Raw genomic sequence first — 27,430 nt, 5'->3', positions numbered from 1 at the left:
GGCGCGGGGCAGGAAGTGACGGTAGCGCCGAGCGTCGCTGCGGCGGAGAGGCGGCGGGTGAGGCGGGGAGCGAGCGGCGGGGGCAGGTGAGGCGGGGGCGCTCCCCCTCCCCGTCCCCTCGTCCCGAGGGGTCCGGCGGGAGCGGGCCGGGAAGAGCCGGGGCCCCGGGTAGGGGCTGGGCCTCGCTCGGCCCTCCCGTGAGGCGCGGCCGTGGCGCCGGGCCCTCCCTGGCCTGCCTGGGGCCGCCGTGGGGAGGCTGCGGCCGGGGAGGGCAGGGCCTGTGGAGGCTGGGCCGAGCGCCTGCCCGCCCGGGGCACCGAGGCCTCGAGCTGGGCTCCGCGCAGAGCGGGCCTGTGTGTGTTCTGCGGCGGGGGCCGGCCTGGGCCCAGCCGGCGGAGCCGAGCCCCGCTGGGAGCGTGTATCCCACGCCAGCTGGTCCCCCCCGGACGGAGCGGGTGGGCCCTGCGGCTGCTTTCCTCGTAACTGAAAGAAGCCACCTCGGTGCTAACTCATCTAGCAGCTGGAGACAACGTGCATAGTGGCATTATTATTCTCAACCAGCAGTGTCCGTTGTGCAAAGCTATTGACTCACCACATGCTAAGTTGTTGCTTACAAACTATTAAAGTGCTGCATGCATGTTTGAGTAAGCTCTGATTTTACTTTCTTTTGAAACTTGCAAGAATGTCAGGTGTTTCAAAAATACCCACTTGAAATAAGACGTGTGGGGGAATACAAGATATCAGTTGTGCGAAAAAACCCTGGAATATAACCCAGTATTAGACAGGAGGTTTGACTTTCCACTTGTATGTAAACAAACAAATGTGCTCATGTTTCTCACATGTGATGAAGTAAATTATTCACTGCATGGGTATTTCATTCTCTCTTCTAAATGATTTGCACACAAAGTGGTAGAATCTCCTTTGAGATGAGGAGTTTCCCTTGGTTTGGTTTATGTTTGTATGCAAACATAGACTTTTTGGGTTTTTTTTGACTTGAAAGGAGACTTATTTTTTGTAAAGAATCCTTCTAAAGATGGTAGGACATACTGAACTCATTCCCTTGTTTTCAAAAAGAGATACAAAAAACAGGAAAGGGAGTGAAATTTTAGTTTTACTGAAGATACTTGGGGATGTGTTATCTGTGTTTTGAAAGTGCTTTTTATCAGCTGTCATTTTGTAATCCAGACATTGTTATAATGGGTTAATATAAATACACCGAAACAGGAAAGAGAGGAGGATGGTTCTGACAAATTTATGGGTTGGTCACCAAATTTAGCGTTCGCTTCACTTTGAAGTGTCCCGTTTTCAGTCCCCTGAAAGCTGAGGGAAGTGAGGAGGGTTTTTTTCTGGCAGCATGTATACATCCTAGTTATTTCCAGTTTTTTTTCCCTTGCATCTTTTTCCAAGAAGCTTGGGACAGGAAGGGCTTGAAGAGAATTAAAATGACTCTCACAGAAATGTGGTTTATATACTGATGTTAATCTTCCTGGGTTATCTCCTGTGCTTTCTGTCTTTGTGTTCTGTAGAGTAAATATTAAGCGTTCTCCCTGTTACTGTCAATTACAGAATGAAAGGCAAATGTATACGGTAGTAATTTTCATTTATGAGCTTGTCAGCTCCTCCACGCTACTGTGATGCTAGTGAGCCTGTCATCTTCCTGTGTTCTTTGTCTGGAGGAAGAAATCTCAGATCAAAAGATGTGCTTAGCTGCTTCAAAGTGTGTTGATACAAGTTCAGTCAAGCATCAAAACTGAGGGAATTATGTGGGACTGAGCATCTAACTAAATAAAGTGTGTTTTTCCCCCTGTAGTCTGGTAGGACTTGGCACTAGAAAGGAGTGCAACTTTCTTTTTTCATTTATCTAATTGTGGCAGTAATATTAATACTCCTGGCTTTGGAGCATGAAGGCTTTTGTCCTGGACTCCAGTGTTGGGGTTTTTTTCCCTCCCCTCTGTATCTGTCTGTTCCATTAAAGGTGTTCGTTCTCATTTGTAAGTGCAGAGATCAATCTTCTCACTGCTGAGTATTCACAAAAGCTGTCCTGCCCCAGTGTTCAGATGTCAAAATTTTAAAAAGGGAAGTGAAAAAAATTTTCTGTTTGAAATTATAGGGAGCATGCCCACAGGCAGGACTAAATGTTGCTGTTGGAAGCTGTTAGTCTTGAATTCAGTTAGAAAATTATTCCTTTAATGATACAAACAGTGATCTGCATTACAAACAACTGTATAGGCGAAGCCCCATCCAGGGATTTACACACTCCCTGTGATTGCCAGTGTCTGTATGGATGTTATTTCCACCCACAAAGAAGAGAGAAGCTGACAAAGCCGGAGCCTGGGTGGGAGCCAGGTTTCTGGGTCGGGGGATGCAGTTGGTGCTGATTCAGGTTGTCACTTTCTGCATCTTGTTACAGCCAGGCCTGTGTCTCTTCACAGCAATTGTGTGCCAGAAATATGGCTACGGACTGGCTCGGGAGCATTGTGTCAATTAATTGTGGAGAAAGCTTGGGAGTCTACCAAGGACGAGTGTCTGCTGTGGATCAGGTCAGCCAGACCATTTCCCTGACGCGGCCCTTCCATAATGGGGTCAAGTGCCTCGTGCCAGAAGTCACCTTCAGGTTAGTGTCATCCTTTCCCCCCCTCCCTTTTTTCAGGCAGGGTCTGTGGTGGTCTGGATGTTTGGTTTTGTTTTCTTTTTCCCCAGACATCAGTTTTTTGCCTTAAATCTCCCTGCTGCCACTGAGCATCTTTGGATGAGAAGTGCCTCTCATGTTTCTGTTAGTTTGTGCGCAGGAGGTTATTTTCTGGCTCTGTGATCCTAGTGTTAGAAATGGTGTAGCTCACACTTGGAGGTTATTTGTGGGTGAGACTGTGTGTGTGTATGTGTATATATATATAGGTTTGTGTATCTGTATATGTATTTTGTGTATACACGCTGTCGTTAGGTTTCTGGGCAGCTGAGAAGGATGGCATACTCTCTTAAAGCTTTGCTCTCAGCATGCATACTATATCTAATTAAAGTATGACAGAAGAGAAGGCAGAGTGGTAGATCACTTAAAATTATTGCCCTCATACGATTAAATGCAGTGACTAAATCCAGCTCCATCCCCTCTGCCTCCTGCTACGTTCTTTCCTCTGTGTAGACAGGAGGGAGTTGTAGCTCTCAGGAGTTCTTTCCCACCAGCTCCTGGTAACACTGTGCTTAAAAAGAATAAATAAAGAGTCACTCTTCACTGGAAATTTTCCTGTTACCTGGCATATTGTGATAGTTAAGACTCTGAGTCACTGATTTTTTAATAAGATTGATTCCCTGAAGTCTATTTTTTTTTTCCCCTTGGATTTTAAAGAGAGACAGTGGGGAGAGACAATAACCATATTCTTCCAGAAGTGTGAACGTCTGTAGCAAGCTCTGGCTACTTTTGTATCCCAGTTGGACAAAGTTTAAAATAGAAGACATTAATTTTTGATGATTTTTTTTTTTCTTGCAATCACTGCAAATGATGACTTCTGTGTTTCATTTTGGCTTGTGCTACATTAGTTTCCTTATCCTTTTTCTGAGGAAGTGGGAAGTGCCATCCTTATCTGAGCATGAGTTGCACTAATCTAAGGGTAGCTTTCTGTAGAAACAGATTAAAAGTAATAGTAGCCTCAAGGCTGAGATTAATTATATTGTCTAGAAACTGTTAAATTACTGCAGATTTCTGCAAAGATCTGTGCCAGTTGATTCCATTTTCTGCTTGACTGATTCCCATTTCAGCTGGGAACAACCTTTCAAATAAAATCCAGGTGCAGTATAGAAATAATCGTTGTTTTGAAGATTACTGCCATTTCCATGTAATATTTTGATGTCTGTGGAAATATTCTCTGTGCTTAAGAATTAAAATGCTTTATTTTTTCTTGTTTCTATTGATAATGGCATTGGAAAAAAAACACTGTACAGTGTTGCAGATTTTTTTATAGGGGTTATGTTTTGCAGAGGTACCTGGAATGCTAAGTTCCTGAATGTCTGCTTTTCTTTTCCTGTTTTTAGGGCAGGTGACATTACGGAGCTGAAAATTCTGGAGATCCCAGGGCCAGGGGACAGCAGACAGTGTGGGGATCTGCAGCAGACAGAAATGGGCATCCCTGGGGTTGGATGCCAAGTGGGTCCCAGTCAGAACGGCACCGGGAAAGTGTTAAAGAAGCCCATCTCCAGCAGTGCCCCGCAGAATATCCCAAGGAGAACAGACGGGAAGAATCAGGATATTATCATCTCTCCACAGCAACAGTGCTCCAAGAGCTACATGGATCGACACGTGGAAACACTGACACAATCCAAAGGCTTCCGTCGTAGACACAATTCCTGTGAGTATGGGTGTTATCCTGCAGCTTTCCTTTTTGCCTACCTGAGTTACTGCTGCAACATCTTCCCTCTTTTGGCAAGAACGTTTCAAACAGTGCTGCAAACTTTCCTCTGTTTGCTTTGATGCTTGTGTTGCCACCTGAAGGTCTGGAGAAGAGGAAGTTAAACAGTGAGGAGAAAGACTTCACAAGCTGTGCTTCAAAGTGTTATAAGTACAGATCTTCCAAATGTCTGGCACTTATCTTCAGATCTGTTATGCTTAGATGGTGATGCAATCTCATCCATAATCTTGAGCGTGTGAAGAACAACGTACTGGTGTTTTCTTTACTGCAGCATTTCTGAGAAGTGTGGGTGACGCCTGTTTACCTAAAAAGCAAACAGTTCTTTAACAATTTTTTTGTTAAGGTGATTATTCAGGTTTAATTAGTGGAGATGTTCCCTGTCCCACCCTGTGTGTTATTCTGCTTCACCAGCATCAGATGTTAGAAACTGTAGAGCTGAATAATGCCAGTTACAGCGATTTCCTCATTCCTCCCGTCTTTCCTATTTGAAAATTGCGCAAGTGCCAGCCTCGTCTTTCCTCTAAAAGGAACTGGAAACAAATTGCAATATTATAAAGCTTTTCTATTTAAAGCCTGTATAACCATAACCTATTACAACATCACCCTGCAAGTTAATTACAAATGTTATTTGCTGTGTTGTTAAAAATACAAATTAACGGGCTGTAATGAGGATGATGTAAAGATACAATCAGCGCATCTCAAAGTCAAGCATCCGTTATATTTATTTCTGTTCATGAAATCTTCAGCCAGCTCTCATGCTGTGCCAAAACTGAATATGTTCTTCTCTTCTTAAAGTCCCCTGGGCTATGCTCCTTTCCAGATCTTCATCATGCAATTACTGAAATGTCAGTATATATATCCAGAATATTTCCATGACTTAATTGTTGAAGCATCAGTACGTATCCAGAGTATTTCCATGACTTCATTTTTTCCCCTTGCTTTTGTGTTTAGAAAAGAAACAAAACCAAGGTGGGCAAGGCCAGTTAAATGGGGAGATCAAAGGGTGTATTTTTGTGGAGAAATGCCTGGACCTCTGGAAGTCTTCCTCCCCCACCAACAGCTGTATTATTTTCTGAAAGGGTTGCAACTCTTTTCGTATTCACTTCTTTAGATGATTGCCAAATAGGGTTGAGGGGAGGAGAAAGGCCAGAACAATGTGGAGGGGGAGGTGTGCACTCCTTGGCGTGCCTGGTGACCATCTTCAAGCCTGTCTGGTTTTGAGTGTTTTACTTCTACCCAGGCTTAAATACTGTGTAGTACTTGTTGTAGGAAGAGAGCTGTGACTCCTTTAGGTTTAACTTTGTTTTTTTGATTCCCCAACTCTTCCTAAATTCCAGTTAGTTGTTTGAGTATGTTACTTTGGTTGTTCTTAGGAAAACTTTTTCAGACTTCAATGTCAGCTACCTATATGTCTAAAATAACTTCTGCTTTGTTTTATTCTGGTTGAATGGAGTGTGTAGGAGGGTTACCTCACTTACCGCTGTTTTGTCAGTGTCTGGTAGGTCTGGGGTGAGCAGTGAGTGCTTCAGACCACTTGGGTCCATAAATAGCCTGCGTTGGTTTTACATGAGCACAACAGGAGGTCAGATTTTCTTTTACAGATTTTGAAAGAAGTTGAGCAAGGTGCTAGCTGTAGATTATTGTTAGCTTGGATTCGTTTTAGAACAAGTGAGGTAGAGAAGTAAACTCTTACCCTCCAAAATGTGTGTATTTGGAGAGTAGGGCAAATGATGCTTGAATCTTGGCAGGGGGATGGAAGAGGTCCTGGCTCTATGGAGGTGCTGGGTACAGGCATCCGGGAAGAGTGGGCTGAGATGTCATCTAGAACTTAAGACATACAGGGTTTATTACAGCTGAAAGTTGACCTCTTGATGCCCTTTAGCGTGCTAAGTCAGGGACAAAGTTCCCTCTTCAAAGTACTTGTGTGACAAGAATCAATAAACAACAAATTTCAACGCAGGTTTCACAACAATGGCTTCTGTGCTGTGCTGGCACCAGGCTTGTTCATGCCAGGGCTGGCAGCAAAAGCTCCCACAGGGATCTTGCAGGAAGGCGGCCAGCTCACTAGAGACTTTACATTTGCTTGTGTGCTATACATGAAAGTTTTTTTTTTCCTAAGGAACAAAAAAAGCCTGGGAAGTATTGTTTATCTTTTGAGGGAGGCGCTTTTCTGTGCAGCGTCAAGCTGCCAGCTTGATGGGGAGCCATGTGCTGTTCTCCTTAATAAGCTTCATGCATACACACACAGGGCAGAGGCGCTGGAAGCTGCGATCCGAAGGAGCTGGACTGGAAGGACTGGCTTTCTGTAGCTGCTTGGATTAGGCCATGGAGGCAAGCGCAGCTGTGAGTAGCAGCTTTCAGGCAACGGCTTGGTCTGGTGTGTCACGCTAGTGCCCTGGAAGGCAATGGACACTTCTCCTGTTAGCCTTATCTCAGATTCTTCTGCCTGAGTTTTCCCTGCCATCCCCTTGCCCTCTTTTTAGGCTTTTCTCTTTTCCCTGAATGGAATTAGCTGCCAGTCTTCTTGCCTGTCCAGGTGGAGATGCTTTAAGAGGAGCACCGCGTAACCGCTTGGAGTTCGTTGGAGGCCTGTGCTGTGTTCTGAGCAACTTCTATTCTGAGGTTGTAACACAGTCCATGAAAAGACAGCCAGTTGTGTGGGTCAGCAGTATTTTGGAGTTGGCATCCATTGGTATGGATTAGAGAGCTGCCCACCACAATGCCGGCATGTCTTGTTTTGATGAGGTGCGGTCTTGGCTCCCATTCATTGTGTCTGCAGGGGAGCCTGGGGAGCTTTCCAGCCATTGTTCTTGCAGCTTTTCAAATGCTGACAGAATGAAAAGCTGCATTAACACACTGCTCACATCAGCCGCTTCTGTCCCCTGGATCCACTGCATGGCGGTGCATCTATCTCCACATTTTGCTTTTCAGGTCAGCTGAGGGTAGCGTGGAGTTGTTTGCAGAAGAATCTGGCAATGAGTGTAAAAACTCTTGTTGGGTAACAGGAACAGACTGAGTTGTCATAACACTTGACATTGACACAAGAAGCATGCTTGTTTTGCCATTGTGTTCAGTGTAGGCTCCAGCTTATTCATCTGAATTCAGAGTCTCTTGACTTGCTTTGACCTGGAGTTTGCGAGCGTTGGGAGAACTCAGCCTGTTGTGTTGGCTGGGTCTGGTTGGTCTTGTGCGGCTGGTAACAGCAGTGTTGGATGCGGTTCCCTTGTCAGTAATGGCAGTTGCAAGCTCCATACCAAGCTGTACACAACTTCGGAGTGGTTTTTGTCAGCTTTTGTTTGGGGATCCTTCACAGCAGAGAAAGTTGTGCATTAGTAAAAAGCTTTTCCTTTCTCTCAAAACTATGCATGTAAATGAGTGGTCACAGCTTGCATACTGGAATTCTCCTCGCCAGAAAGCCTTACCCTTTCCTCTGTCCTAAATCATGTTTTGTCACCAGCAACTCTTGAACTCTACTATCTGTCCTTCAGTGGCTTCTTGGCAAAAGGTGTATTGCACTCACCCAGTTGTTTTTATATAAAAACTCCTTGATGTCTCCAGCAGCTTGAAAATCACTGTCTGAAAATGAACTGCCTGTAGTTAATAGTAATTTAAAATTATTATAAATAGTATTGTCAAAGTGTGGCAACGCTGACCACACAATGCTGTGCTGCTAGTTTCAGTTGCTCCAGTATGTGCAGAATAAATATTTCATGCTGGCTGTTGTACTGATACTGCTGTTTTGAAGAAGTAACTGGCTTTGTGCTGTAGTCAGGGATTTTCATGATGCAGTGAGGTTAGAAGGCAGGGTAGCTGTGTTGCTGCAAGAGACTTATGCTGTTAGCTGTCATAACTTTGTAGAATCATAGAATCATTTAGGTTGGAAAAGACCTTTAAGATCATCAAGTCCAATCGTTAACGCAGTGCTGCCAAGTCCACCACTAAACCGTGTCCCTAAGGGCCATGTCTACATATGTCTTTTAAATACCTCCAGGAATGGTGACTTAACTGCTTCCCTGGGCAGCCTGTTCAGGGCTTGACAACCCTTTCAGGAAGAAATTTTTCCTAATATCCAGTCTAAAAGCCCCCTGGCACAACTTGAGACCGTTTTTGCTTGTCCTATCGCTTGTTACTTGGGAGAAGAGACTGACACCCACCTCGCCACAGCCTCCTTTCAGGTTATACTCATGAATCTCTTGGATGCCCTTTAAGATCTTTTATTTCACATAGCAGTGCTATAGCTATAAAGGTGTTGGAGAAGAAGGGGAAAAGCTAACATCTTTCATTAGGCCAGGTGATAAAGCTGGGAAAAATTGATTCTTCCAGTCTCTTCAGTGCTTGCTAGGGATGCTTGAGCAAAACTTTTTAAACTGGTATAAGTTGAGCACTCAAACTCTTGCCATATTTAAAACAAACCAAAACCCCAGAACTATAAAGGACTTGCACCAGGAGAGTTGTCATTGTGGGGCTTTTTTGGGTTGTTTTGGTTTTGTTTGGTGTGTGGTTGGTGGTTGTTGTTGGTTTTTTTTTTTTTAATGGGGAGTGATGACTCTGCAAAGCGTTGAAGATTTCAGGTCTTATCTCTGGCTTTTCAGGGTGTGAAATAACTGGACACTGACTTCCTGTGCGTGCTTTGGTTGTTGCTGGACTATGGCATGGTTGGAGACTAAAGCTGAAGAAGTTTTTTGAGAGGGAGTGTTTAGGGTGTTTGGGTCTGTTTTGCTTTGCTCAAGTACTTGAGACAGGCTCCAGAGAAGGAGCCGCTGAGCTTTTTACAGAGCTTTCTTGCTGTGGGGCTGGGAAAGCTTTCGGGCTAGTCACTTAAACAGTTCTCTAGAACAGACAAGCAACATGCTGTCTAAAATACGGGGAAAAATAAATGGGGTAAGATCCTTACTGAGACAGCATATTCCTAATTGAGAATAAAACCAGGTATATATCCTTAGCAAGCCATCTTTCAGCATGGCATAAGTTAGATATGGTGTTACTGAACTTAGTATCACGCTGTAGAACAAATTTTTCAGAGCTCACAAAGTCCATAGTAAGTGTCTGAGAGCCACAGGCAAGCCCATCTGTATCTTCCAGGGATGCATGCTCTGCTCCAGTCTGTTTTTGTAGTGCTTTCTGTAAAGGCTTCAGGTGGTCATAAGGGTGTTCTGGAGTTAATGGCAGCAATTTAAATTGTGTAATTGAGTTACTGAATAACTTTACTATAGAGAGATGAGTTCTGTTTGTTAACTTGGCCAAAACCGGCACGTTGGTTTTGAGCGTAGCAGTTCCTGTCCTGACCCTGAGATGAATGAACGCTCCTGTAGAAACAATTGACAGGAGGAAGGCCCTTCGCTTTCTAGGGAAGTGCTGTTCCTGGTGATGGAGTGGAGGATTTCATGCTTGGGAAATGTGGGAAACCAGAGCTCACGTTTGTTTGGCAGCTTGCGACTGCTCCACCAGTCTAACCCAAGGTTACAGATAAGCCTTTCCAGGCAGGGGGAAGGAGGAGGGGTTTGTCAAGGTCAAGCTAGACTTGTCTGCACTTACAAAGGTGACGAGTAACTTTGTGGGATGCCATGAAGGTTGTGCCTATTGCAGATCTTTTGGGGGTATTGTCTAAGTATCCTTAGATGACTTGAAATTCTTCCTCTCTGCTCTCACTGATGGGAAATAATGTATAAAGACAAAGAAATGCTGCTTTTTTATTTATGGAGGGTGTATATAAAGAACACACATCATCCTAGTAAATTGCTGATGGTTTGTTTCTGTGTTATCAAATGGCTTCTGTCAATAAATTCATTCGTAGAAATTACTCAGAAAAGTGATTGTCTTAAACTATAAGAAATACTTTAGTAGAGGAAGCAGTTTTGGCATAGTAACTCTTACTCCATCTGTTGGACACTGTATGTGATACCTGTAATTGCTGAAGTTAGCCTGAAATATTTTCTACTAATTGCATATTTAACAATAGGTATAGCAAACAGATTAGTATTGTCTGGACCCGAGTTTGTAGGGGTGACCTGAATGATAGCATAACAAATAAGCAAGTAAAGGGATATATTGGCCTTATAATTGCACGTGGTTTTGTATCAGTCCTTGGGCTCCAGCTGTAAGCTGGCAATGAGGAAACTTTCATCTGTCTTACTCCAGAGAAATCGGGCTTTCACAATTTCTTGTGACTGGAAGGAAGTGTACTTAAACATGCAAGGTGATGAATTAAGTAGAATAATGAACTAGGAATAAGGAAGTGGACTTTATATCACTACAGAAATGTGTACTTAATGGTAGCAAGTGCAAGGAGAAAGAAATGCTTTATATTCAGGGTGTTAAGTTCTCCTTTAATGATCATTAATAGGTGGTCAGCCTGTTACGGAATTAAACACCTACATTAGTTTCTGAAATTTAGGGAAATTCCAGAGAAAGTCTTGGGCCACATGCCTGAGTGAACATGAGCTCAGTATAGGAGAAAAACTGTCCTAGATCATGGCTAGCTTATTATCTTATCACTAATGTTGACACCATGTTGAATTAAAAAAAAAAAAGTGGAGATGCACTTCTTTTGCTACTGTGGTCAAGCTTGTTTTTCTAACCTTGCTGAGATGGAAAGTCCCTGAAAGTCTCTCTTCTGATGCTTTTGTTCTCTTTTCTGTTAGCTTATCTTAGCATGAGTAATGCCAAAGGTGAGGGCTGTAGCTTCTTTGGGAAGCGCATATCCTTTGAGTTGGTGGACTGCAAGCACGAGCTCCTCTCTCTCACAAAATTTGCTGAGAAACTGTATGAGCAAATGTGGCTTTTTCCATTTACGACACACTTTCAACTTGCTTTTATTTTGGTTTAGGGTCATCCAGCAGCCGTCATCCAAACCAAGTGACTCCAAAGAAGAGTGGCTTGAAAAACGGGCAGATGAAGAGCAAAGATGATGAATGCTTTGGGGATGACATTGACGAAATCCCAGACACAGATTTTGATTTTGAAGGGAACCTGGCCCTTTTTGACAAGGCAGCTGTGTTTGAAGAGATTGAAACTTACGAGAGGAGGAGCGGCACTCGTTCCCGGGGGACCCCAAATGAGAAACCAGCTCGCTATCGGCACGATGAGAACATCTTGGAATCAGAGCCCATAGTCTACAGAAGGATTGTCGTACCCCAGAATGCTAGCAAAGAGTTCTGTACGGGTATGCCATGTCCCTTACTGATAAGGATGCAAACTCTGCCACTTTTCTGGGGCATATGTGTTGGATTGTTTTCCCCAAGGGGTGTCTTATCAGCTTAGTGTGGTACAAGCAAGGGTGTTCATTTACATAAAGTTGGATTTGTGCCTTGTATCTACATATAACCTTTTTTTGCAATATATCAGAGATAAAATGTATTCAGATAGGGCAACAAGGTAAGTGTTTTTGCAGTAGGGAACAAAGCCGATAGTTGGATAACAAGAATTAAACTGAATAGGAGCCATTTGAATCCTTTGATTTCAGTAGCATGATGAACCTGCATGGACTTGATGGCTGGCTCTTGAGAGGGAGGGATGGTCTCAGGATTCTGGTACATGGTAGCATGTCATTGTTTGTGCTTTCTTGATAAAAAGTAGATGTCATGTGCTCCTGATATTCCTTGGCTGGTAGTTACATATTTCCGCATGGTTTTGCAGAATTTTCTTTTTACACCAATGACGTTTAAACAGTTCTGGCTCTTCCCAGCCCTAATTCCTAACATTCATTGTACAAAAGGCATTTTATGTGGGGTCTCCCTGCAACTTACTGTCCACTGCTGCTGTGTGAAAGATTGAGAGTGTGCTGAGAGCAAGCTGTGTCTTTTCTCCTTTGCTTTACCTTCATCTTAACTGTAAAAGGAAAGAAAAACTTTACGGCAGATGCATGAGTTGAAGTATTCATGAAGTGTATCATCAGGGGAAACTAGTTTAGCTCACTGGTGCCAGCTGCTGCACAGATGTTCTCTTGCAAGTCTGATTTCTGGTCCTTGCTGCCACTGCATAGACTCCTGGGGGGAGGTGAAGGCAGCGGGATGGATCAGTGAGCTGCCTGGCTGCAGGGAGGCAGCACTCCTAACATCACAGTGCAGAGAATGACTATTCAGCTCCTAATCCATGGCTCTGGGGAAGGGTAGAATTGTTCTCATTTTATGTTCAGTAGTATATTTTTTTGGCCAAGCACCAGATAATGGTGCTTTCAACAGGAGCTGCTTATGTCTGTGAATAGATTTTACTATAAGGAATCTTTTTATTTCTGTATATATACATGCTATCAAGTACAGCATATGTGCTTTATGCTACATTTAGGTGCCAATTCCTGTAATTTTAGTCTAGTTGTGGTGTCCTGCCTTCTGTTTGCATGCTTTTTAGCACTTGAAAAATGTAGGAGTGAAGGAGCTTTGGCATTCCAGGAACACTTATTTTCTACATCAGGATGAAATAAAATTTCAGATCTTTTTGTGGAGAGACACTAAATAGCTGGTATCTGGGTGGGCTGGTCACTGAGCAGAAGTGTGATCAGGTCCTTGATCTGTCATTCTTTCTCTGCCCAGAAACTCCGTTTGGGTGGTGAAACACTAGAGGAGAAAGCTGATTCACTTGTAATGATTTGCTGCTTTTTATTTAAAAAAAAAAATAATTTTTTTCCATTCACATCATCCATCTTCCTGTGGATCTGTTCTGCTCTTGAATGAGGTAAAAACATACTGGGTCGTATCAGAGCTTGTCCAGCTCAGTATTGTGTTTTCAAGGATACTTATAAGGAAAAGTGAAAAAAACAGAGTAAACGTGCAGTGAGACTTTCTCCTGAGTGCTTTGTCTTTCATGATTTTAAGACTTCCTGAAGCAGAAGTGTTAGTTCAATATTAATACCTTTTGATGAGGGTTTTTTTTCCTTCTGCTTAATTTAACTTACTGCTTTTTATATCTGTGCAAGCTTTCAATATCTCCAGCGTGTCCTGTAGCAAGAAGCTCCACCAGATGCCTGTGTGCTGTGTGAATAAGCGCTTCTTCATTTTTGTATGTGATTTACTATTTTTATTTTTTAAGTTTACTACTTGTCAATTCATCTTCCAGCTGGCTTGTTTAGAGGAGACGGGGCCTCTATGTATGTCTAGTCTGAAACAAAAGCTAACCTACTGTTAGCTGCCAGCTTGAGAAGTATGGCTAATACGGTGTTCTAGCAGTACAGTTCCTGGGAGGAGGACTCTGACATGCAATAAGCAGCAAGCATCAGTAAGTAAATTCAGGGGGTGAAAATGAAATCATGTTTGCTAAACTCCCATCGTCTTTCACTATGGAAACTCTTGGCTCTTTCTTTGCAGTGTGCTGAAGGGAGCAGCCCAGTGAAAGGGCTGCTGTTTTCTTGTTTTGTTCTTGGCAAGCCTGTGCAGGGAGGGTGGTGAACGACTTCCCTCTGTAGTTGCAGGGTCTTGCTAGCCTCATTAGCTACTGTTGGGTGATTAGTTTCCCCTATGGAATTCTGGATTTGTTTGGAAGAAAAGCTGTCATGTCACACAACGGGCAGGGTATTGACAACTACAGTTCCCTGTCGCCTGTGCTGAGCCAGGCATGTTCACAGTCCTGTGAATGATGATAAAAGTGTCCCAGTGCTGTATTTCTCTCTATATTTTTCCCACAGAGGGTGACTTCCTTTGTGTCCTCTGAGGAAGTTTACTTTTACTTAGGAAATGCTAATGGCTATCTAGCAAAAGCTTTTGTAAACAGTTGTAACTTGCCTGCTGTTTCTGGCATGCAGTCTAGCGTTTTCTGTAGTGAGTCAGCCCTCCAAGGGACAGAAAGATATTCGGTGTGTTTGGAGTAATGATGGGCTGTCACTTGGGGGGGGGGGGGGGGGAAATAAATCCTGATTTCTTTGTTCAGCAGCTGGAAGGAGGATGCTAAACTGTAGGCAGCCTGCCTCTTAGTGGCTCAAAGAGCAGCAACCGCTGAAATGAGATGAGAGTGCCAGTAGCCCCAAATCCATGATTTTGGCTATATCTGTGGCAGAAATTTTCTTTCTGCTTCTGAATTCTCCCTACAGACTTTTCCCTGGACTCCAAAGGGGAGCTCTACTTGCAAAAAGCACTTCCTAGTTACAGGAGAAATAAGTACTTTGTAATTTTTTACTCTAATCCAATCTTGATTGTCTTAAAAGAGCTCTGGCTGATACAGTGATTATTCTGTCTGCTTTAATAGCACAAAAAAAGTGATGCTGGTGATTGACAGTGAGCTAATATCCAGCTCTTCTACCTGTGGAAGAAGCCTGTGAATCCTTGCATGCTCTTTTATGCCATGTTTCTGTGGATCTAGGAAATAGCCAGGATGTGCAGCAGGAAAACCAGCAAACTGCTGATGCCAGTTCTCTAAAAGACTAATCTGCAGGGCTTCCAGTCTGTTTTTATTACTGACTAAAATAAGTTGATTTGTGTAGGATGTAAGCAAAGCTTGATAAACACTTCAGTCTACCAGGATGCTTTTCTGAGAGCTAATTTTATGGAGCCCGGCTGTCACGTAGGTACACTAGCATGTGTTTTAGAAGTAAGCAGGGAATGAAGATGGGATCTGTTCCAAACAAAAATGAAAACCTGAAGCTAATAGAGCTTACCAGGTCTTTGAGCATGACTGAGCTGAGCCTGTTCCTGGGGCTTCACATACAAATCACTTCCAAATATATAATTAGTCTTTACTCTTTAGGGCTGGCTGCTATTGATCTGTCTCTTTATTTAGCATTACATGATGCTTGAAAGGAGGAGTGCAACTGTTTAACAAAAATCCCCCTCCCTGGAAGGGCCGATCCTTGTGTGAGCTGTCTTTTTTTCTGCTTTGAGCTGTCCAGCTAGAGAATTTCATGTGTGTTGGCATAGCTCTGTCTCGGTTCCTCTGTTGGCTATCAGCATTGAAATGATCTGTGTTTGAACAGCACCTTGTTTTGGGATCGGGTCTTGTAGCAGTAAGTGCAAAGCCAACGTTCTGCAGGTATGTTGGAGCTCAGAGGAGTTTGCAGCAGGATGGAGTATCTCTGCTTGTCGTCAGTAACTATATAATACAACCTGAAGCATAGCAGGCTGTACAGGTGGTTCCTTTTTGCAGTTCGTCTCTCCTTTCCTCAACTCTGTTTAGTCACTGGTAGCATGTACCACATGCATACCATGGGTTCCAGTTCGTGATGATTATACTGGATTAAAACCTCCCTCACCTGGACTGTGGGCATCAAATGGGACTGAAATTCTCATATGCCACACCACCTCGCCTTTCTGGTTTCCCTTGCAGTGTAGGGGGGTGCAGATGTGTGCGGTGGGCTTGTACCCAAAGCCGGGCTTTTTGAGCGGTGGTGTCTGGCCAGACAGGGTCTTTGTGAGCACACTGGGAATGGGTAGAGAGCTGTATGCCACATAGGTAAGGTACGTATTTCTTTCCCTCATGTACTAGTAAGGCTTTGTCCGAAGCAGGTCCTCTTCTAATTAATGCTGTTAGTGTAGAAAATATGCTGTTTCTGTCTCAGTGTCTCTTCTGGAAAGTAAGTGGTGGGGGTTTTTTTCGAACTTGGCTGCTGTAGAACTTGTCAAGTGAAAGCAGGACTGTGCTCAAAAAAATCTGACTGTCAGTATTTCTCTGTTCTCCCCCTAACCAGACTTCAAGCCTGTCCTTCAAGAAACCTTTTTTCCCTATGGTAAGGAGATAATGAAAGAAAATATTCGCTTAGAAGTAAATTAGTGCAGCAGGTAGAGCTTATGTGCCAGGGTCAGACTACAAAACTAAGGCTGAGTCTGTTCTGTGAGGATGATGCTGACAGTATATCTCTTTTTTTGTGTGTGTTCCATGTCCTTGACTGACTTTTCTGCTCTCTGTAGCTTTTAGCTCTTCAGTTTATGAATGACTGCCTTACAGCGATTCTGTATATTGAATGTGTGAAGCGTTTCTGGGATCTTTGAGTAGAGTGCAAATTAAGTTCATTTTGTCCAATGGCAGGAGAAAACAAAGCGGTCATGGGGCAAAACTCTTTGTCCCTCAGGCAGTTTTTTGCTCAGCTGGGGTGAATTGTGCACTAATGCTGGGAGAGGCTGACATTGGAAGGTCAGCCAGAACTCAAAGAATTTGTCTTACTTTTTTTAGTCATCATTATTTTTAATTATCTAGCCCTTAAGGTTATGGAGAAAATCATTCATGGTTGTGGGGCAAGTAACTGTTTTGCTGAGTTGGCAGGCAGGTGGCTCCAGCTTTACAACCAGAAAAAGACTGCAAGTAATGCCTCATCTTCCTAAACTGGGCAAGAGTTATACCTGCTTCACATAGCCGCATCTTACACCATAAGCTGTGTGGCTCTGGAACCTAGAGTTATTTATTGCTAAAGGAAAGAACTGCATTACATACAGCTTCCAGGAGATCCTAACTCTAGTTCCATCTCATCCATTCCTGCAGCTTGCCTGTATTTATTTTAGCAGCTAGAGAGCTGCTGAAATAGTCAAAAGATGAGGCTGACACGTTGAGTTACTCCAGCAGCAACTCTCTTTTTTCTTTTTTTCTTTTTTTTTTTTGCTACAGCAAGCATGGCAGGCCTTTGGAATTCTGACAGCAATGTTGCGCTGGGCTTATTTGGGGAAAACCTCTTAAATTCTGGAGAGTTAGCTCAGTCCTTCTGCTGGCATAGGGTGTTTTAATCCAACCAGTATGTGTGTAACGTTGCATAGCAAAACTTGAGGAGAGAACTTGTTCGCAGTGGTAGTGCCCGGCATAGAGTGTGCCTCATAAATGGAGAATACTTCATGTTTAATCAGGCTTCAGCACTACTCTGCGTGTCACAAAAGTGTTTAGTCTATATCTGCCTTTTTTTTTTCCAGGCAGCTGTAAAATACATTTATTTAATATTAAAAGGCCTGAGCTAATTTATTTTATTACCTTCATTACCAGACAATAAAGATGCTCTGTCCAACCCAAACATAATTAAAGTTGGCAGGAGTTCAGTTTTGTTGCAGTAGTGTTATTGTTTGTGGGTTTACACATCGCCTCCTTGATTGCTTTCTGCCAGAGTTTATTTAACTCCCCTCGGCCTGGTTTTGATAAGCCAGTCTGACTGGTTGGACCTTGCGTGAGTGCGAAGAAGGGAAGTTCTCTTGGCATTTAAGCCTGCTTCTGAGAGGGAGCAATTAGGACAAAGTGTAGCACTGTCATGCTAAATGCAAGTTCATCTCATGCCTCCTGCCTCCCAGTTACCCCCTTTGCTTTAACCCACTGGGCACTGAGTTGCATCGAGCTGATGATCAATGCAGGTTTACTAAAGCTCGTGGTCTGGGGAAAATGATTGAGGGAAAGATGTAAATGGGTACAGAGGCGGCCTTGGCAGTAGTCCTGCTAAAATCGGGTAGGTACAGAATGTAGATCAACTCACCCTTCCAGCTGGAGAGTTTGTGCATAATCGAAGCAGGGAATTTGTGGTCCTGCAAATTAGAAGGAGCAAAAGTATAGTTTGGGACCCCCAGTTTCAGGTTAGCAGAGGATGCATCCCATGAAACCATTTGGAGAGATCCTGACCTCAGGTCATTCATTCCAAGTCCTCCCTCAAGCTTGAAAAACAAGACCTGATGAAGTAGCAGAAGTGTGAATGGGAAAGGCAGAGCCGAGCCTTGCGTGACTCTGGAGGCTAAGAGGGTGTGTGAACACAGGGCAGGTGCGTGACTAGTGCGACGGGCTTAGGATTATTAGTGGCTTATGACTCCAAATGTTCAGAGGCTGCTATCAGGAGTCTGAAATGACTTTGATAACATGCTTGCATGTGTGCTGCATGTAATGAAAGACTATTAGCAGAAGTAGCTTAATCGGCAGTTAGCATGCAAGGTCAAGTGTTTGAACACGTTTGGGCCCTCTTTATCTGCAAAGCACTAGCTGGTGTGTTCAGAAATGAAGGCCAGGAGGATTCAGCAGGATCTGCTCCACAACATTTTGCTGTTACCTTGCAGGAGTACCTCCGATTTGACTCTGAAAACCTCGAGATGTACAAAACCTGCCATTTGTGCCGTAGCTTGACTTAGTGGTTTGTGACTGGGGCACCCTGGGGAAATAGGGCAGTACAAATAATTCCTCACAATTAAAATGTATGCTGCTTTTCTCATTGAATGTGACACTTGCTTGTTACAACTGGTTCTTCACACATTTGTTTTGGCTACAAAAGAGCCTGAGCCCACAAGTAACTGGTTTCTTCTCTGAGCGGATGTATATGCTGTGGCTGTTCCTCTTTGAGCTCATATCACTGCAGAGCATTCTCCCTGGAGCATGTCTCTTTCCCACGACTCTTCCCCATTAGTGCAGGCGGTCCGAGCCCTGCTGGGCTGCGATGAGCACCTGGGTGGCTGCCATTGCCCCGAGTTCAGAGGCAGAGCGGCTGATGGGAGTGCAAGGGTGAGTCAGGGCTGCTGGCCGTTGAACACTGCAGAAGCAGTGTGTGCTGATGGAAGGACCGAGTTCACGCTTTGGCCTGACATTTGGCATCATGCCTGAGCTCTAGCAGGCATCGGTCTGAGTCCTGGACCTTTTTGACCCATTGTGCCCGATTCCTGTGCACCTCATCTGCCTGTCCCAGAGTAGGAACTAACAGTAAATTCACAGAACCCTTGCCCAGCTGGACTCTGCTGGGATTGCTTGTTTAGCTCAGAGCAGTGCTTGTGAGTGATGTGAACAGCAGGAGCTGAGAGCTTTTCTTGGTGGCAGCTGTGCTCCAGCTATGTGGCTGTCCCATATGGGGAGGGAATTAAGCTGCACTGCTCCTTAGCTGGGAGATAGTTAAGGACATCCAGGCCTTGCAGGAGGATGTTTCTAGGGAAGAACAGCCTGTTTCTGATTCTACAGTGCTGCAAATCCTTAAACACAGAGCAAAAGGGGTTGGATATCAGAATTATCTTGGAGAAAAGTTAGAATGAAGAGGCTGATTTCTGTGGCTGAAGGTATTCAGGGATATCTGGCTGGCTGCTGCAGCAGTTTTCTCACCTGTCACTTACATTTTGTGCTTCTCTCTCTGTACGCCATGAGTAACTATTTTCAGTTTCCTTGCCCTCCACTATTCAGCACACCACGGAAAAATTGCTGTGGCTCTCCTCAAACTGATCCACTTTTGGCAGCAAGGAATCCTCTGTGTCTGTTTCCAGGAGAGTTTACAGATGTTATTGCAGGATTGATTTCTGTGAAGTCAGTGTCAGCTTGGCCTCCTGGAAGAAGTAAAGTATAAAAAAATCAGCCAGAAGAGTTGTTCAGGTTTGTGTTTCTCTTACCTGCAGATGCCAGGCAAGCTCACTGTAGAAGTGAGCGGGAAGGATTGTACCACTGCCTACTGCAGGCGCTGTTCTCAGTGCTTAACAAAACCTCTCTTGTTTGTTTTCCCTTCATCCACATGCTGGAGCATTTCCTGGCTCACAGACCAGGCTGTCAAAAATGTCTGAGAAGTATTTTTCTGCAGGCTTTATTCTCTCAGCTGCATCATTTGCCTGCTGCTTCAGTGTGTCATGATTCAGCTTTTGTATCTGAAGCCAGCCCTTCTGGCATGACAACAGCTCAGGTGGTGCGGACGTCTCCCTAGTAAATGTGGGATGTCTTGTTTTGCTGTGATATGTGGGTTAAGGGCTGGAAGTTTGGAGCTGGTCACTACCGATGTCAGGAAGCATAATGCATCCAAGCTGTTTTGGTGGGAAATCTGGTTCACAGCTGCTCTTCTGACTTTCACAGTGATTAGGAACATTTAGATGTGCTTGAGTGTGGGTTAAAGCACTGGTGACCTGTAAGTCAAAAAGGCCTTTTCAGTCCATGCATTGCTAGAATTGCCAGGCGCCTGCTGAATTTTTGTGGAAACATATTATTCCAAGCCCAGCAGTTGTGTTTAGCTGTCTCTGCTTCGCCCAGAGTAAGCTGACTCTGATGCACTAGTTTGGATTCATTTGATGGTCTCGGAAGGGACCTGGATTACTGGGTTAAGCAGACCCTTGGTAGCAGCTAATAAGCCTTTTCACTGTCATTATTTCTAAGTGCTGTTACATAAAACCTTACGAGTCTGCAGCATTCTGGAAAAATCTCTGATAATACCCATTTCTGTCTTCCTCCCTCCCCTCTCTTTGAACCCTAGACTCCGGGCTGGTTGTTCCAAGTGTATCTTACGAGCTTCACAAAAAGCTGCTCTCAGTTGCTGAGAAGCATGGGCTGACTCTGGAGCGGAGGCTGGAGATGACAGGAGTGTGCGCAAGTCAGATGGCCCTGAGTCTCCTTGGGGGACCCAACAGGTAAAGCAGTTCCCTTTTGCTCTGCTGCGGGTTTGCCCCCTCTAAGCAGGGCTCATCTTGTCTTGCTCCATTAAGTGGGGCTGAGGGAGAAGAGCCGGAGAGGTTACCTTTGAGTCAGTGCCTGCTGCTGCTTGCTCTAGTCCCTCAGTGGTCCTGCAGCTGGAGGCAGCTGTCACCACTCTGCCTTCCTTGCCTCTGAAAGAAAAAACCCCTCATCCTAATGCCATGCAGACCTGTTTCGTAGCTCCTGCATCAGCCTGTTTCCAAATGGTGAAGTGTGAGGCTCAAGCTCCTGAAGTAGGAGAGAGACTTACAGTAGGTTTCCGTGTTCTTACTGTTCTTTTCGTCTCTCTAGAAAAGGGCTGGCTGAACATACAGTCTTGGGTGGGTGACTTACTGAGGGCTTCTCTTTGGCTCCTGTGTCCCAGAAGCAGAAGTATCCCTTGAGTTAAAGACCGAACAGGCAGACCTGAGATTTTTCTCTCTTGCTTAGTGGGAGTTTTTCCAGGGAACTGAGCTTTATGCAGGTGTAGCCCAAGGCAGATTGAACCATTGCGGAATATGTAGCAAGCTAGTCCCTTTTGCAAATAAGGAAACCTTTCCTTTGTTGTTTTTACATGGTACAAATTAGTTATATCAATAAAACCAAAAGCCAGCTCATGAAAACAAAGTGCTGCTTAGCTTTTCACAGTGCTAACTTAGCTTTCAGGCATCTACACCAAAACTGAGAATATCCTGCCCTTTCGGAGGGCCCAGTTTGCTAGCAGGTTTGGAGTGCACTTACTGCTTGGCACATGAATATATGTTCTGACTCCTTTGAAAGGTCTGCTCTGTGCCTGCATAGCGATGTGCCTTACATAGCTGTTGATGTGGGCAGACAATTGCATGTGTATTTTTATGTTGTTAATAGCTGCTCCAAATTATTTGCTCCGGAAATGGAAGGTAAGCGTTAACTCTCCATATGTGTATTTGGTAGTGCTTTACCAGCGACCTGACCATTTGATTGAGAGCAGCACTGACTTTATCAACTGAAAATCCTAGTGTAAGCCACCCTTGGTGGCTTGCAGGCCATTTAAATAGATCAGCTTTATTTTGCAGTTGTTGAGGCTTAGGGAGTAGAAATTATTTTTCTTCATTTTTTTAACTGTGGTTCTGCTGACGAGAGAAGTCAGCCCATATTTTTAAGGTTATATAGGACAGCTTTCTTCTAAAATCAGAGGGACAAAGAAAAAAAACCTCCTAAAAGTGAAATTGCTTGCTACACGAGCAGTGCAAATGCCCCTGCTTTGAAAGTATGAGTTGGTTTCATGCTGAGCTAGGAAAGACTGGGACCTTGTGCTCTCTGCTGTGGGTGCAAGGAAGTCTGGAAGGGAATGTGCAGGCAGAGCAGCTCTCTAGCATCAGCGCTACAAAAGGATGTGGGTTCCTTCTTCAGAGGCAACGGAAGATTTGCAAAACACCTGCTAATTTACATTGTAGTGATTATTTTTTTTAATTTTTTGTCTTGCAGGAAGAAGGTAAGAGATCCTGGGGTTTATTAACAGTCCCCTTTTGTCTGTGTTTCAGGCTGAATCCGAAGAACGTGCATCAGCGGCCTACGGTAGCCCTGCTGTGCGGCCCCCACGTGAAGGGGGCCCAGGGGATCAGCTGCGGGCGGCACCTCTCCAACCACGACGTCCACGTCATCCTTTTCCTTCCCAACTTTGTCAAGATGCTGGAATCCATCACCAACGAGTTGAACCTTTTCGGCAAGACGCAAGGCCAGCAGGTGTCCAGCGTCAAAGGTAAGCGGCTGGGGAGCAGATCTGCTCTGGGCTGCCCCGCACCTGGCAGAGACCTGCGCGGCTCGGTCCCCGCTGCCTGCCTGGCCCGGTGGCACCATCTAGTGGCACTGCCACCGGCAGGTGGCTGCCCGGAGGCTGGCAGGGCAGCAGCCACTTGAGAGGTTCAACACTGCAGCGGTTGTGCTGGTGCAGATGTTTCCTGTTTGAACAAATATGGAAGAGCTGCTGCGTGGATCTGAGTCAGGCCAGCCGCTGTCTTAGCATAAGGGCCTTCCTTGTTCGAGCACATCGAAACTGCAAGCAAATGAGCATCCTGCTGCTGCTTCAAATCAAGCAGGCAGCTTTGCTGAACTAGGCCCAGCAGTTGTCAACGTTCACATCTCTTAGTATGCCCTAGAATAAACCAATGTTCCATCTTCTGTGAGAGAGCTGGCTTCTGTTTGTCATTTCACCGGTGTTCGTTTTAAGCCTGGTCCATTTAAACTTCTTGGGAGAAACAAACCTGGGAATTAGGGCACTGCACAATGTTTTCCGCTTTGGCAGCGTGGGGGGCTGTGTTGTGCTGGCTGAGCTACTTGCCTCTTAGTAAAGATTATAAGCGATTTTGCACCAAGGACTTTGTGGTCCGTCGGGTAAAAGGAATGCAGTGGATGTGGTACAGAGCAGGTGAGTGCACTGAGACTGGTGGAGCCCAGTGGGGCAGGCAGCAGTGCAGCTCAAGCTGCCTTTCCATAGCAGAGCTGGTTGGTGTGCTCCAGAAAAATAGCTTTCTTTTCAGCTTGTGGAATATAAAATGGTCCTTTTATAACGGAGAGAGAGCAGTGCTGCTTCCCTGGGCTGCCTGGGCTGGTGAGCCAGCTCAGCAGCAGCATCCAGGGCTGCCCACGTGCTGACCACTTGAGGAGATTTTTGTACGTGAGAGTCTGTGAATGTTCTCCAGAGTGCTAAAGAGCTTTTAAATGTTGGTGTCAGTGTCTTTTTTGCAGAAGGACAGCAATAACAACAGGTAAGACCAGGCTGTATGCAGCGAGACTGTGGGTGCTGGAGGCAAAAATGAAAAACCTGCTGGCAGTGCAGGGGGGGAAGGCACTGAGCCTCAGTTCGCGGTTTCAGGTTGATCCTCAGCACTCAGCGGCGTTTGTGTTTCTTTCAGATCTCCCAGATACCCCTGTTGACCTAGTGATCAACTGCCTGGATTGTCATGAAAATGCCTTTTTGAGGGATCAGCCTTGGTACAAAGCAGTTGTGGACTGGGCCAACCAGAACCGGGCACCCGTCCTCAGCATAGACCCTCCGATAAATGAAATGGAGCAGGGCATCGACGCCAAGTGGTCGCTGGCCTTGGGCCTGCCCCTGCCCTTGGGCGAGAGGGCAGGGCGCGTGTACCTCTGTGACATTGGCATTCCCCAGAAGGTCTTTCAAGAAGTGGGAATAAACTACCACTCGCCTTTCGGCTGCAAATTCGTCATCCCCTTGCACTCCACTTAGAGCCCATCCAGCCATGGCTCTGAAGGGAGAGAAGAGAGAAGGAGGAGGTCTGTCAAATTAAGCTGTCCAGTGGATCCTGACTAGTAAACTCGTGACGCCTTAAGGATGTGAAGTTCTGGAGAATTTTCCTTCCAGAAGAAACATTGTGTGTTTAAAAAAAAAAAAAAGAATAATCATAAAACGAAACAAAAAGAGGAGGAAGTGAATGTTCCTGCAAAGCTGTTTTCATTCTCTTGTGCCATTGTATGAAGGAACATGCAGGATGATGGTGTCTGTCCCCAGTGAAGGCGGCTGCTGCTGCCCAGCCCCAGCCAGGAGGCTCTTTAATGAGGGGGTGTACGTGGAGGTGGTACAAGTGATGGGTGGTTTGGAGATTTGAGATGTGTTTCTGTCCTTCTGGGTGGATAGACCCAGTGAGGGCATCCTGGTGGGAACAGCACCCCTTGATTGTGTAGAAATACCTTCTGTTGCAGTCATAGCAGGAGGGAGGACATGGTTTCATTCCGTTGTTCTTTTTGAGTCCCCTCCCCTGTTTTATGTTTCTGAAGGCAGTTGTAGCTTGCTCTCCCTCCTGGACCCTCCAGCTCCTCAAGGAGAGCGTTCCCTCTTTGGAAAGCTTGTGTCAAGAGCAGAAGCTCTCAGGTTTCACATGCTCTGGGAACACTGGTGTCCTCAGCTAGGCCTTACTTGCTTATATACTTTGTTGGTTTTTTGTTTGCTTAGTGGGTGAAACCCAGGATACGGGAATGAGGTGTGTTTTGGAAAAGAACTTTTCCAGGATAGTTGTGTGGGGGTTTTGGGGGGTTGTTTTTTTGGTTTTCTTTTTTCCCCCCCTTCTTTCTGGCACAGTGAGTGGCTGAACTGGGGAAAGGATAGTGAAGCAGAGCAGTGTCACTCTTCAGTTTGTTGCATGGTGTATGGTGCAGGTGATATTTCCCCCAGTGCTTCCAGTATCCCTTCTACACTCAATGTGGTTTGGGAAGTAGGTCACGGATCTGTTCATTCCCTTTGGACTCAAAGCCTGCGTATAGGGTGGGCTTGTGTGTGTGTCTGTGTGCTGGGAACCAGCCTGAGGAGGGCCTTGGGTCCTCAGCTCACAGGGTCCTGTTTGCCTGTAGGGGATGGTGTGGTGAGAGCTGCTGCCCTTCTGGAGGGGAACGGCAGGTGGGTTTTGTTGAATTACTGTAGAGGATCTGCCCTGGGTTGCTCTGCTAACTGCTCTTGTGCAGCACTTGCTTCCCATGTGCTGCCAGGAGGCATCGGGTTATCTTCTCCTGTGTTCATTTTGTTGACGCTGGTGCAGGGACAAGCTGAGAAACCCTCAGCTCAGCTGGCTTTGGGAGTCCATCGTGCTGGCTCTGTGCTGCTCTCTGAAGGCTTTGTGCCCGCTGAGCCAGGGAAGTGCTGAAGCTAGAGTGATGCAGGAGGTGCTGTAAGGGCGAGCTGTTCCCTCCGAGGAACTGGGCAGAGGCAAGGCAGGGTCCCTGTTCTTGCAAAGTGGCGCTCAGCTCTCTCCTTGCTCCCAGTGCCAAGAGTGTGGGTGGTACTTGAAGCTCTGCTGCTCTTCTGGTACCCTGCACAGACCCTGTTCCTGGCATCTGGGAGAGCTTTAGAGCTTGAAACAGTGCCTTTTCTCCAGGAGAGCTGGATCTTTTGTGAGGCTGAAGCACAGGGATATCTAAAAATGGTCACCTGCTGTTGCAGCTGCTCTCGCTGGGCTCTGCTAAGCAGGTGAGTCCCACTTAGCAAACCTACTGACCCGCTCGTGCTCTGAGTAGTGAGGATTTACAGGTCAGGCACTTGTCTTTCCCTTTCATCTGCTTAGAACAAAGGCCAGGTGTATTGAGGGAAGAGACTTTCCCAGTTGAAAAGCAGCAGTGGAGTAATTGATGTCATCTGGAAGCATGGAGTGATGGGGGAAAACCCAGCCTGTAAGGACAGGAGGCTGGGGGGTGCTGGGGCTCACCCCCACGGCCCGCTGGGGTCTCTTCCCCTGCCAAACCACCTGCACTGTGCCGTATCTACCTCAGCAGGATGAAGGGCTCTGCCCCTGTCGGTGTCTGGACCCCAGGTTCCCCTGAGCTTCTGTCACAGCTGAGGGTTGGATTGACTGAACCGTGTCCGCTGGCTTACTCCGAGTGGCCTTAGCACTCGCACAGAGGGGCTCGAGGGCTTGTCGGTGCTGTGACGGGTGTAGCTCTGCCCTCGAGCAGTTCCTCTCCTGCAGAAAAGGCAAAGCTGGAGCACCTATTCCTCAGGTGACCCATGTTTCAGCTAGAACTTTAGTGGCATTTAACAAGTTGTGGTTCTGACTCAGCTGCACTGGGAAGGAATAGCACTGTGGTTGGATGTTTAACATGCAGATGCTAGGCTTCCCTCTGCCTGCCTTGTTTCTTTGGCTGTTTCAGTTTCATCTAATCTTTAGCCAGGCAGAGAAGCAGCAGCTGGGTTAAAAAGGTGGATGACTTTGCTTGGTTGTTGCTGTAGTAGCATTAGCTTTAGTCCCCTTACTTTTACTTCCTTTGCTCAAGACACTCGGTAAGAGAACTTGCTGTTTCTATTCCTGCTTTTCTTGAACCAGGCTGCAGCTTTTCTTGCCCCTTCTGGGTTTGACCATTAAACTGTAGACTGTATGCACTGAGCACAGTGTGTAGAAATATTCAAGTCTTCATCACAGGGTCCTTGTCTGCCGCTCTGCTGCTGTGCCACTGGCTGGAGGGCACTGAACCAGGTGAAGATGTTTTTGCAGGGATGGCGGCTGGAATCACATCTCTATTTGCTGCTGGACAAATCCAGGAAGCACCAAGACCCCGGTGCGTTGCCAGCCATGCAGCAATAGGGTTCCCCACGTTTAAGCAAAAAAAAATTAATACAGTGAGCAGTATTGCACAACACAAGGGTACAAACCCTCAGGGAAGGAAAGGGATTCCCAGTCCCTACTTGTGCGGTGTTTAGGGCACATCAGGCAGCTCTGGGCTGTGTTGGACACAGTTGAACTTTACGGTGTGCTTGCTTGCTGGGGGTGAGAGTGGATTTGGGCATTTGGCAGGCTGACTTGTGGAAGCACTGGCCTCACCCGTGTGAAATGCATCTTATGTGCAGGTGTGAGAAGGGTCTGGGTCCCTTCTTCTCCCCCTTTCCTCACATCACCAGTTAGTTCAAAGAATGGAACACTTTTTTTAGCTGTGTTTGATATAGTCTCTACCCCCAACCTTAACCACCATCTTAGGAACTGCCCACGAGTGCTGCTCTGGTCACTAACATGTGAAGATCACTGCACTGTCACTGCTTGATACTCCATTTGTGACCTAATGTTTGTAATGACTAATTCCTGCCACTACTGGGGGACGCCCTGAAATAAAAGTGCAACTATTCATGTGTGCTATTCGTGTGCAGCTGTTTATTTGTCTGCTGTTGTTCTAGAGCCTGACACTGCAGCTGGAGCAAGCCTTCCCGCTGCTCTGCGCTGTTCGAGGAGCAGGGACGAGGGGGAGGTCAGTCCATGCACCCTCGCTCTTTGCCC

The 27,430-nt window shown here is 45.7% G+C and overlaps 1 protein-coding gene across 2 annotated transcripts; it reads left to right on the top strand.

Moving 5' to 3' along the window:
- Positions 1-27,283, top strand: EDC3 (enhancer of mRNA decapping 3). 2 transcript variants are annotated; one of them, XM_040600462.1, is made up of 7 exons: positions 1-57; positions 2,433-2,614; positions 4,027-4,340; positions 11,227-11,562; positions 20,482-20,635; positions 22,202-22,419; positions 23,573-27,283. In XM_040600462.1, the coding sequence occupies exons 2-7, from the start codon at positions 2,451-2,453 to the stop codon at positions 23,905-23,907; spliced, it is 1,521 nt and encodes a 506-aa protein (XP_040456396.1). In that variant the 5' UTR covers positions 1-57; positions 2,433-2,450; the 3' UTR covers positions 23,908-27,283. The 2 variants fall into 2 exon arrangements, with proteins under 2 accessions (XP_040456396.1, XP_040456395.1); XM_040600461.1 differs by having other exon boundaries at positions 1-86.
- The last annotated feature ends 147 nt before the right edge of the window (positions 27,284-27,430 follow it).

The sequence above is a fragment of the Falco naumanni genome, chromosome 7 (genome assembly GCF_017639655.2).
Source record: "Falco naumanni isolate bFalNau1 chromosome 7, bFalNau1.pat, whole genome shotgun sequence".
Classification (NCBI taxonomy): domain Eukaryota; kingdom Metazoa; phylum Chordata; class Aves; order Falconiformes; family Falconidae; genus Falco; species Falco naumanni.
This window is presented reverse-complemented; position numbering and strand designations above follow the sequence as displayed.